Source organism: Petaurus breviceps, unplaced genomic scaffold (assembly GCF_028583685.1).
Source record: "Petaurus breviceps papuanus isolate PSGF00001 unplaced genomic scaffold, PetGlider_PUasm1.0 91133, whole genome shotgun sequence".
Classification (NCBI taxonomy): Eukaryota; Metazoa; Chordata; class Mammalia; order Diprotodontia; family Petauridae; genus Petaurus; species Petaurus breviceps.
The window spans coordinates 50,604,709-50,616,139 of NW_027187419.1; the positions used below are offsets into that span (position 1 = coordinate 50,604,709).

Genomic DNA, 11,431 nt, shown 5'->3' on the forward strand with positions numbered 1-11,431 from the left:
GAAATTATGGATGAAAAATATATGGGCAGCCAGGAGAATGGGAAGGAAGAAGGAATGGTTTGGGTCAGGGTCCTATCAGAGCAGTCCAGTGGGAGAACCTTTATGTTCTCCAAACCGAAAACCACAAGCCCAAGGTATGGTAGTGAATGGAACTGGAGGGAGTGAAAAGGGAGGAGGGAGGACATTTGTTTTTTCTCCAGTGTGGAGAAGGAATGAGGGGGCCAGTGACTTTTGCAGATAGAGAGAGCTTGATCTGGCTGCTCCTGGCTCAGTGAGAAGATAAATTTTTCACTCCATTTTGTTTTTTAAAAAATAATTTCCAACCTATCATATGTGCTCAGGTCCTCTCCCTGTCCAGCATCCAGGTTATCTTGGCTGCTTTTCTTCAGTCCCTGCTATTACTGTAAAGCCCAGAAAACTGAAGGGGGGGGGTGGGTGACAGTCACAGAGCCACACCACATCATCACGTCCTTGTCACCTTCCCAATCCCATCCCCCTATGCTCAAATGGAAGGAATCTATTTTATACTCCACCGCCACTCCCCTCCCTTTTTCCCTCTCCCAACCTTTAGATAGGCATTTATAATGTACCCAGGCCTGATAGGGGACTGACTAGTCTGAGACACAGGGAGAGGATTCCACAATCTTCTCTAATCTCCAGCCTTATTGAACCATCTCTACCCCTTTCCCCTCCCACACTGCTTTCCCCACCCTGGCTCAGGAGTAGAGCCTTGTAACCCAAGTTCAGCATTTTGGAATAGGGTTACTTGATTTCTTCCTAGTGCAAGAGGAGGTGTCTGTCTCAACTGATTGCTGGTTCTGAGAAGGGATAGAAGATGATAAGCCAGTCCCATTGCAACCTGAGGTAGGCGCCTGCCAACAGGCTCAGGCCCCCATGCAGGGTTAGTCAGGTGCCAGGGTTAAATAGCCATAAGTTCTGTAAACATGAACCAAAGAAAAGCTACCCAGGCCAGAGAGAGGTATGTCTGATTTTGGAGCAACTTGCAGGTAAAGAGGTGAGGAGAGGAACTGGGGTGGGGTGGGGTGGGGAGGAAGGGGCAGAGGGAAGAGAGATTTCACACTTTCTCTTGGTCATTTCTGGGTTTCTGAAATGCTCTGGCTGTCCTGTGTTGTTGTGCAATGTTATAAATCCCAGCTGGAGTATAAGGACCCAAGGGAAAGGGAGTTCTTCTCCCCTTGGGTGCCTGCTATTGCCCCCGCTAGCTCTCACACTGTCATTCAGTGCTCAGAGTCACAAGCCTGGAATCAGGATCTTCCCCTCTCTTGGGCCTGTGTGTTGGCTGGAAGATTCTTCGGGGAAAAAATGCAGGGGCATTGGGCCATCTCCCCAGGGCTCTTGGTTGGCATCAGCTGGACTCCTCAACTCCCAGAATCTCCCACTCAGTCTTTTGGTCATCTTGGGCAGAAGAGAGTGACAGGCCTGGGATTTCTGTGCTTTCGATGATTTTTCTTTATTCCACCAGGCTTTCTCCCGTAGCCTCCAGGATGGAAGGACAGGTGACAGGGATTGCTCAGGAGTCTGCCATGAGGGTCCCCACAGCTGTGGGGGAGAGAGGCTCTGAGGCCAAGAGCAGGGTCTGTGAGAGGGAGTCTCCTGCAAATTGGAGAGAAGCAAATAACTAAGGTGAGTCAAGCGTCTCCCAATGGAGATGTTTAGCACCTATACCCCTCAAAGCTCAGCTTCCTTGATTCTCTGAAGGGCTTCAGTGCGAAAGGGCCCAGAACCTTAAAGAGCCTGGAGGAAATTCTTTTGTGGCCGTCAAGGGACTGCATTATCTCATATATTATCTAATATATAATAATATTATATATGAAAGCTATAGCTGGCATTTATATAGCGCTTTAAGGTTTGTAAAGCACTTAATAAATGTTCTCCTATTCAATCTGAATGACCACTATAAGAGGTAGGGGCTATTGTTATCCCCATTTTATAATGGAGACAGAGTATTTAAGTGACATGCCCAGGGTCGAAGAACTACTAAATGTGTGAGGCAAGATTTGAACTCAGGTCTTTCTGTCTAGCACTGTATCTGAGTTGACTGTTGATTTCTCAGATTCAGGGACTGAACTGGCTAAGGGATAACTGGGCTTTCCCAGTAATGTGAGGAAGAGAAGAAAAGAAGAGACAGAAGGAGCTTCCTCAAAAAGGGACTAGAAAAAGGAGCCCTCTGAGTGTCTCATCTCTGGGCTGCATTTCTGCCTGTCTAGTGGAAGCTGAATTAGAAGTGAGAGAGAAGGGCAGAGAAAACCAAGGGGAAGTAAAAATATGGGAAAATAGATCTAGAGGATGAGGGGTTGGAAGTCAGGGCCCTGGAACATCTCTGGGATCACTGATGAGAATTTTGAAAGGGTATGGAGGAGAGGTATCTCCTCAGATGCTGACCTCAGAAAGAACAGGTGGTATAGGATTAAGTGGTGGTTCTGCATTTTTCCCCCCACAGGGTTCAGAACCTGGTGAGTTGGGTATACTGTCTAGCTAAGTCCTTTCCCTCTTGACTCAACTCCCTCTCAACTTCACCTCCAATATGTAGAGAAAGCAACCTCTTGGGATACTTAGTCAACTGAACTCCAGTTCTCTCTTTTCTTGTCCATCTCCACTTGATTCCCGCATACCTGGGTCCCCTGTGTCAGATCTCCACGTTGGGGTCAGTGAATCCTTTTCTCCCCTCGTTCACCAGTACTGGCTTCTCTGTTCGTGTGTGCCAGACGAGGATCTGTGTCAGGAGATGCCATGAGTTGGAGAAGGGACTAGACATCCTCATTCATTTTCTTACTCACCCCCTACTTCCTGCAATCCCTTTCCTCTCTCAGGCCTTACTATTACTCTTCCAGTTCTGTTTGTGACACTCTCTCCTCTCTTCCCTGTTGTTCCCTCCCCTCCCCTTCCCCTATCCTCACTTCTTGGTTCTCCTTTGTTGACATGTTTGTTTATAACATGAAATGGACATATTAACTTTGTGCCCAGGACCTCAGAAACAATAAAGCAAAAAGAACCTCCAAGCTCCTTCGTGTCGTCACACACCCCACCCCAATTTCTTTTGGGATTCAGGTGGGACATTTTCTAATTCCAATTCCCAGAAGTAGAAAGTTTTAGGAAAGGGAAATTCTGTAGGTTTCCCAGTCTCCGACCTAAGTCCAGTCCAGCTGGCGCAGCAGAATTAACAGTGATAAGTATGGAAAAACTGGAACACTTCATAGCTTGAGGTATAGGTGAATTTCCTGGATGGGTCACTCATTTCCTTCTCCCTAAATTTTCCCCATTTCTCTATCTGAATGTGGAGGTTTGATTGTACACCACTGACCAGCATCAGCATGGAGAGCATCAATATTGTTTCTTTGGTAGATCATATATTTAGATTATATATTTTCATATCATTATCAAATTTTTAGATCACATATTTAGAACGTGAAGGGACCTTAGAAGTCATCAACTCCAACCATCCCTTAACCGAGGCCAAGTGACTGGCCCTGAGTCACACATCTAGTAAGTGGCTGAAGCAGGATTCAAACCCAGGTCTTCCTAAGACTAGGCTTCTCTTCTGATTGCAGAGAAGCTTTTAAAGTGCTTGGATATCCCCAAGATGCCTTGAGTTACCAAAGCTGCCCTCCCTACCTTAGTGCAGTTGGCAGCCTTGGGCTCCAGGTCATTGAGGGTGACGAGCTCCCGGAGAAGGCTGCTCTCCTGGTAGCCGCCCTTGACTCCTCGAAGCTTGAAGTAGGCTTGACTCCGTTGCAGAATGAGCCGGAGGTTGACAGCGAAGCCAGCCATGTCAATGGCAAAAGGCCGGTGGGGGTCAAAAACCGTCTTCCAGCCAATCACTTTCCCTGCCCCATTCACCCGAGGTGATTCATACCGAAGACCTCCCACGAAGGCCACAGGCCACACGGACACTTTTCTTGTGCTGCGCATCTACAAGTGAGAGGATGAAGGAAAGAGGTGGGGATGGGGTGGGGGAAAGCTAGAACACCTGAGTTCTCTGTCCCCTGGCTGATTCCCCATTCCTGTGTAAGGTGGGACCTAACGGTTGTTCACAGAATCATGGAACTTCTAATATGCTCAAAAGGTCTCCTTCCTCCAAACCCTACTCTGCTAGCCAGCCAGACAGCTGCAGAGGGGTCTGACCTTCTAGCTCTCCCAATAGGTGACATAACAGCTAGAGTGCTGGACTTGGGAGTCAGGAAGACTAGCGTTCTAATCCTGCCATAGAAATTGACTGTGTTTCTCTGGACAAGTCACTTAACCTTTCTGAGCCTCAGTTTCCTTATTTGCATCATGGCCTCTAAAACCCTTTCCAGCTCTAAATCCAATGATCCTATGAACAATTCTAGTTGGGGATATAAGACGTGCACTAATAACTATTCTACAGAGTGCTAAATAGGGTTACTAAGAGAAAGATAGAGCCATTAACTGAAATAATGGAGTCTGGTTTTGCTCCCTCCCTTCCTTGCTTCAGGGATCTTGGGGTCCTATCTCAACTTAAAGGGGGGGGGTAAGGAAGAGAGGGGTACAGAGACGGCAGTGTCTCTTCTGTCTCAGCTAAGATTTCTGGTAAATGTTCCAGATTCAGGTTTTAAACCCCCGCTCCATTAAACATTTCTGAGGCCACCGGGTCGGAGATGGGAAGGCTGATGCATTAATTTTCTTTCATGTAACCTTGGATTGTTGAAAGATTCTTCCCCCTCCCACCATGTCCCTTTCTATGTTGGCATTCCACTGTACCCCGCCTCATTCCTCACAGTTGGAAAGCGAGCCTCTCCACCTTCCTGCTCCCTCGGACCCAAAGCCATGGTCACTCACTCCCTTCTCCCGTCTTTCCACCAATCTCCTGCGGCCCCTACCCCCTTGTTCCTCTTTTCCTCCTCATCTGGGAAGAATTCCGGGGTTCTCTGCAGCCCTAGCAGCCCCCTCCTGTCTTCCTTCCCCTCTTGCCTCTCCCCACTCCCCCAGGAGCCCTGCCAGGTGGGTGACTGTTCCCACCTCCTCAAAGAGTTCCAGGCTGTAGGTGTTGTCGTCATCAGCAAAGTAGACCACGCCGGGCTGACTGGCGTTGGGGGGGAAGGTCTCCCGGAGCCAGCGCAGGGCGAGGTTGCGCTGCATGGTGCCCCGCGGGATGCGGGGATCCCTGGCGTCCCCCCGCAGTTTGTAGTTCCGCGGCGTCTCCACGTGCAGGTGTGTGTAGTTGAGGCCGGTGTCCCGGAGGAGGCGGGCAGTTAGCGGCGTCCGGCGTGGGGCGTCCTCCACCACCAACCAGTGGAGGTTTTGTACATGGAGCAGTGTATTGGCCATACGGGTCAGCTCGGCCTTCTGCACAGGGCGACTGTAGGTGGGGGTGACCACGTGGATGGTGGGCAGGGTGTCTGACCAGGGCGGGGGACGTGTGTACACGTACTCGGTCCTCACCACCTCCACGATGTCCCGGTCAGACATGCACAACTCCCTGGAGTCCACACTGGGGTCCCGCCTTGAGTCACTCCCATCATCTGGGGAGGGGACAAAGGAGGGGTCACGGAGCCAGCAAGTTGTAGGGGAAAGAACACTGGTGACAGGCCAGGCAATCCGGAGAATTGGGGGTGTAAATTCTCGCTTACCTCACTATCAAAGGTTCGGCTGTCTTTGTATCTGCAGTGTTTGGCACTGCGCAGACATTTAATAAATACTTGTAGACTGATTACAGCTTTACACACTATCTCACAACAGGCTTGTGAGAAAGGCACTAGTAGTGTTATCCCAGATGAAGAAACTGAGATTCAAAGAGGTAAAGAGCTGGTAAATGTTACAGGCAGAATTTGAACCTGAGAATTCCTGACTCCACATCCAGCAGGTTCATCCAGATTCCCCATCTATTGCAAGAATCCTTTCTGCAGAATCCCTGACAGATGAAACACCAGTCTCTGGTTACTTCTAGCGATGGTGGGTAAGCTCATTAGCTTACTGGGTATCTCGATTGTGCCTATACTGAGCTAAATCCTACCTCCCCTTGATTCTAGTCCTGCCCTCTGGAATGGTACAGAATGGGTTTATTTGCTTCTCCCCCTTGGAAAGCCCTCTGCTCTTTTCTGATCTTCCTCAGCTTGTTCTCACATAACCATAGTCTGATGATTGCATGATGAGCTAATGATAGCTGGCATTTACACAAAGCTTTAAGATTTACAAAGCACTTTATAAGTATCTGTTTTTATCCTCACAACAATTCTGGGAGGTAGATGCTATTATTATTCCTGTTTTATAAATGAGGAAATGGTAGCAGAGGTTAAGTGACTTGCCCAGGGTCACACAGTCAATAAATATCTGAGGCCGGATTTTAACTTGGCCCTTCCTGATTCTATGTCCAGCCCATTATCCACCGCACCAGATTCTTAACAACAAAGGATTTATGTGTAAAGCAAGATGTAAACTTTGACATGTTGGCTATTAATAAACCAGCTCATTATACCATTGTACGATCTTTATCTTGACCAAAAAGGATAGATAACAAGCAAAGCATTTGTCAAATGCCTTGTTAAATTCCAGATACATTATGTTTATTGCACTCTCCTAGAAACCCCACTGAAAAAGGAAACAGTTATTTAACTTGTTAGTGGATCAATGCTGAGTTTTAATCTTTATCATTTTCTTTTTTAAATGTTCAGAAACTAATCAGAAGTTAAATAACTTGTTCAGAGTTGAACCTCTGTGGCTGAGAAAAGCCAAATTATGTGCCCCAGGTCACTCAGGTTAGAAATGACAAGGCCAGTATTTGAACTCAGATTCTGTGACTCTCAGTGCCTTTTCTCCTACAGCTCACTACCCCAAAATGGGGCGGAGAGAAGGAAGGAGAGTACTTAGTACTTTGGGTTACTTAGAAAGCAAAGCGGTCACTCTTACTAACCTTCATGGTCATTAAGGACAAGTCATACCAGGCTAGTCTGATTTAATATGGCAGTTTGGTAGCCCAGGGAAGCCTGGAGTCAGAAAGACCTGGGTTCAAATATGACCTTGGACACTAGCCATGTGACCCTGGGCAAGTCACTTGAATGTCTGCCTCAGTTTCCAAAAAATGAGATTCATAATAGTACTTACCTCCCAGGGTTGTTGTGAAAATCAAATGAGATAATGCACAGTGCCTGGCTCATAGTAGGTGCTTAATAAATGTTTGTTTCCTTCTCTCCCCCGCCCCATTGACTTTCTTGAGAAGGTTACTAAATAGGGACAGCTAGGTGGCTCAGTGAATAGAGCACTGGCCCTGAAGTCAGGAGGACCTGAGTTCAAATCTGGGCTCAGATGCCTGACATTTAACTAGCTGTGTGACCTTGGACAAGTCACTTAGCCCCAACTGCCCTATCTTCCACCCTCCAAAAAAAAAAGGTTACTAGAATGGTATACCATAGACATAGGATCATAGATTTAGAACTGGAACCCCTGAAGGTTCTAGTCCAACACCTGCATTCTTGCAAATGAGAAAGTTGAGGTTTAGAGATTGCTTAAAGCCTCACAGGCAGTAAATAGCAAGGCTAGGATTCCAACACAGGTCCTCTGTCTCCAAATCCATCTTTCCACTTATACCATGCCTTCTATGGTATACCAGATGAGGTAGACATCTGACAAAGTCAGGAAATCCTTGTGATCAAGGAGAGATGTGGGTGGATGGGAGTACATTTAGAGGGAATTCAGAGCCGGTTGAATGACTGACTTCAAAGTGGTAATCTATGCCTCTCCCCACCTCCTACCTTCTACCCCCACCCGAGGTCTTTAGTGGGGTGTCATTGGAGTCTGCCTTTTTCCATGTTCTCTTCAACATTTTTATCAAAGACTAGGATGAAAACCTAGACAGAATGCATCTTGGATGTGTGGATAACCAATTAATGAATCAGTTAACAAGCATGTATTAAACTATGTACTAGACACTATGTTAGAATCCAGGGTCACAAATTCAGAAGGGAGACAGTTTCTCTTGTAGTTGGTACATTGGGTAGTAGAATTGGAATCCAGATGAATGTCTACAGGCTGTAATGGTTGGTAGAAGCTAAAAATGAGAAATTTTATAGGTAGAAGTGTATGTTTCATTTGGGTTAAAAAATCAACTTCACAAATACAGGATGGGGTGGGGAAGGCACGATTAGAAAGCATTTCATGTGAGTACAGAGCTTTTATTGCTGGCTGTGTATGAGTCAGCAGTTTGATGTGGGAGCCCAAAAGCTAATTCAATCTTAAAGTGCTTTATTAATATAAGTATGGTGCCCTGAACAAAGGAGACAATAATATTCTGCCCTAGTTAGACTGCATTTGGCATTTTGTATAGTTGGGGGCACTATGGTTCAGACTGACTAGAGCATGAAAAGGGTAGCCACATTGTGAGGGAGTGAGATACCTTATTCCACATAAGGATTGGGTGAATGATTTTGGTGTGTTTATCCTAGAAAAGAGAACATTGAAGGGGAAACCTGAGAGCCATCTTCAAATATTTGAAGGGTAATCATATGGAAGGTTTACACTTGTTCTGCTAATTCCAAGAAGACAGAACTAGGAGCCATTGGCAGATTTTACAGGAAAATGGATTTGGGCTCAAAATAAGGAAAACTTCCTAACAGAGCGATGGACAAATGGAGTGGGCAGTCTAAGGGAAAGTAGTAAGTTCCTCATCACTGGAAGTATTCAAGCACAGGTTGGATGACTTTATTGTCAGAGGAGTCATAGTGGGGAATCATGATAGGTTGGACTGAGTGACCTCTAGAGTCTCTCTGAGTCTCCAAGTTTCTGTGTATGCATGAAATGTATGGGAAGACAGAGGGAAATAGTGCACTAAAGGTACATGTAGAAAGATTGTTTTGGAATGCCCTAATGGATAAAGTAAAAGCCTTCCAAAATATCCCTCATTTCTGGGGGTGATCAACTAAGTATAAAGGCTTGGAGTTCGACAGAACTCATCATCTTCCCCAGATAACTAGCCCACATTACCTGACTCCTTTATTTCAGTTAATGGCTCTATCCTTCTCTTAGGAACCCTATTTAACACTCTGTAGAATAGTTATTAGTGCACATCTTATATCCCCAACTAGAATTGTAAGTTCCTTCAGGGAAGAGACCATGTCTTCTTCATTTTGTAGCCCAAGCTTCTTAGCATAGTGCCAATGTAATGAAGTGATTGTCCTTTGTAAATTTTGAAGGTGACAGGGGTCTCAGATGGAATCATTCTATTCTTAGGGTAATGTGAAACACTTAGGTGGTTTGTAATATTATTCTTTATTTCCTCCCTCCTTTGCTTGAAGGAAGTGAAAAGATATCTAATTAGCTAAATGATTATGTGGCTGTGGGTGTATCACCAAAAGCTGCCAACAATCTGAAATCTTAACTAGCTGAGAGTGAATTTGGGATTGTAAACTGATGAATCCAGGCAGTTCTGAGCACCCGCCTGGATGAATCCTCCATTAGCACTATTGTTCTGGGGCATGAATCACCATTCAGATCCTTTTGGGGTAAAAGGGAGATGAACCCTTGTTGTGGGTTCTACGACTATGGCAATCATGGGGGCTGGGCAGTGGTTTAGTCCTCTCTTTATCATGTTTACTTGGACTATGGATCATTAGCATGAGTTTCTAATGACCTTATGCTGATGAATTATTTCTAAATTGATATTTTCTTTTCCCTTGTAAATCAATATCTTTGCTTTGACACCAAGATAGCCAGTGTGCCAAAGGGAGTAGAGTACTGACTTGAAAGCAAGATGACCTGGGTTCAGATCTTGCCTCTGATGCTTATTTGCTGCATGACTGTGCACAAGTCACCTAACCTCTGTGTGTCCCGAACAATCCCCTGGGGATTTTAACAAGTCATAGATGGGTGTGGTTAGCATTGGTGGAGGGAGTTCATACACTGGGAATTCCTTACATAGTCAAAATCATTGGTCATAAAATTCATCTCTTATTTCACAGATTAGGAAGCTGAGGCCCAGAGAAGTTAACTCACCTACTGAAAGTCACACACATAGTGGCAGAACTGGGAATTTAAACCCAGTTTTACTCCAAACCTAGTATTCTTTTTATTAACTACGCTGTTTCAAGTCACTTGGTAAATTGCAAGATGTGTTATGGGAAGGAAAAGGATGGTAAACTAGATTTGGATATCCAGTCATGGTGGCAGTGATGGAAGAAGGACAACATGGTGATTTGGGGTTGGGCATGGCTGAACTTAGGGAATTAAACAGCCTCAGAAGGGGAGAATGTTAGGGGGTTTGATGTCTTGAGCCAGAGGCTAGAGACTACTGAGGTTTAGAAAATAGTGAGGGAGAAAACCCCTGGGGCTGAAGGCATGGGTACCCTAGGTGAATAGCAAGGGGGAGCTGATGCCTTGATGTCAGCTGATACTAATGCTCAGCAAAGCTTGAGGTCCAGAGATGGATCCTTCACAGCTATGTACGGAACAATCATTCAATAAGTATTTTTAAATGAAATTAATTGGTAAAGCTAAGGACCTCCAAGGGGTAGTCATGGCCCTATTCTAAACCTTCAGAGAGAGCTGGGGGGCTAGGGAGGGGGCTGGAGTAACTGACCCTTAGCAAAGGACATGGTGTTTGGCTGCCTAGGTTAGTGAGTGGGAGTAGGATAGACTGAAGGGTTATAGTTGGGAATGTGTCCTAGGGGTAGGAGTTGGAAGAGGTTGGAGGAGTTGAGGGGGAAGGCCAGGGAAAGGATGAAGGGTAGCAAAGGCTAGGAGAGGGGGTGTTGTAGGAGTTGAGCAGGAAGGCTGCGTGAATAGAGGCTGGTGTACATGTACACATATGTATGTATAGGGACAGTGTAACTCCACTCACCCTTGTGCATAGTGAGCAACGGGGCGATGGGGCTCTGATGCCATACGGTGATGAGCAGCGTCCAGGGCAGCACGATGAGAACGATAGCAAGGATGTCCCGTCTCTTCGGCATCTCCAAGGCTGACTGGACCCACAGCTCCTCATTACCTGGATGGTGGCAGGTCCAGGAAGGGGGAAGTGGTAATAGCAGAGAGCAGAGAGGGAAGAAGAGAACATGAATGGGCCAAGGAGCCCCAGGACAGGGAGAGACAGAGAAGGGGAAATGTCGGTTTAAAGGTCTTACCAGCTCTTACAACCCACCCATTGCAGAAGCAGGTTTAGGAAGTCTGGTCAGGCTGGAGTCCAGGGAGAGGGCAGCTGTCCAGGGATGTGCTCAGTGCCCCAGGGGGATAGAGGCCTGCAATACAAAGCAAAGGGCCATAGCCAGAGAGCTGTTGAGAAGTAGAGGCCCGGAAAGGAGTAGTGACTTTCTTAGGATACACAGCAAGCTAACACTAGGCCAAAGAATCTCCCGTTATAGATTTAAGACATTGCAGTGTCAGATAAGTCTCATTTCCAGAAAGAGCTCTTGTGGGAGAATGACTCAGGCTTGGAAAAGATTGTCAAGGCAGGCAATCTGATGTC

General features: G+C 46.3%; 1 protein-coding gene across 2 annotated transcripts; it reads right to left on the reverse strand.

Annotated features, from left to right (window-relative positions):
* Nucleotides 1-296: 296 nt before the first annotated feature.
* B3GAT1 (beta-1,3-glucuronyltransferase 1) lies at nt 297-11,216 on the reverse strand. Of its 2 annotated transcripts, none has more exons than XM_069080714.1 (6): nt 11,108-11,216; nt 10,808-10,954; nt 4,999-5,501; nt 3,634-3,930; nt 2,634-2,734; nt 297-1,614 (listed from the first exon to the last, which is right to left on the reverse strand). In XM_069080714.1, the coding sequence occupies exons 1-5, from the start codon at nt 11,109-11,111 to the stop codon at nt 2,648-2,650; spliced, it is 1,038 nt and encodes a 345-aa protein (XP_068936815.1). In that variant the 5' UTR covers nt 11,112-11,216; the 3' UTR covers nt 297-1,614; nt 2,634-2,647. The 2 variants fall into 2 exon arrangements, with proteins under 2 accessions (XP_068936815.1, XP_068936816.1); XM_069080715.1 differs by having other exon boundaries at nt 11,091-11,118.
* Between the last annotated feature and the right edge of the window lie 215 nt (nt 11,217-11,431).

Coding starts and splice junctions, on each gene's coding strand:
- B3GAT1 (XM_069080714.1), bottom strand. Junction 5,502..10,807: donor GTTGCTCACTATGCACAAGG/GTGAGTGGAGTT, acceptor TCCCCTCCCCAG/ATGATGGGAGTGACTCAAGG. Junction 2,735..3,633: donor AGGCTGCCAACTGCACTAAG/GTAGGGAGGGCA, acceptor CTCCTGACACAG/ATCCTCGTCTGGCACACACG.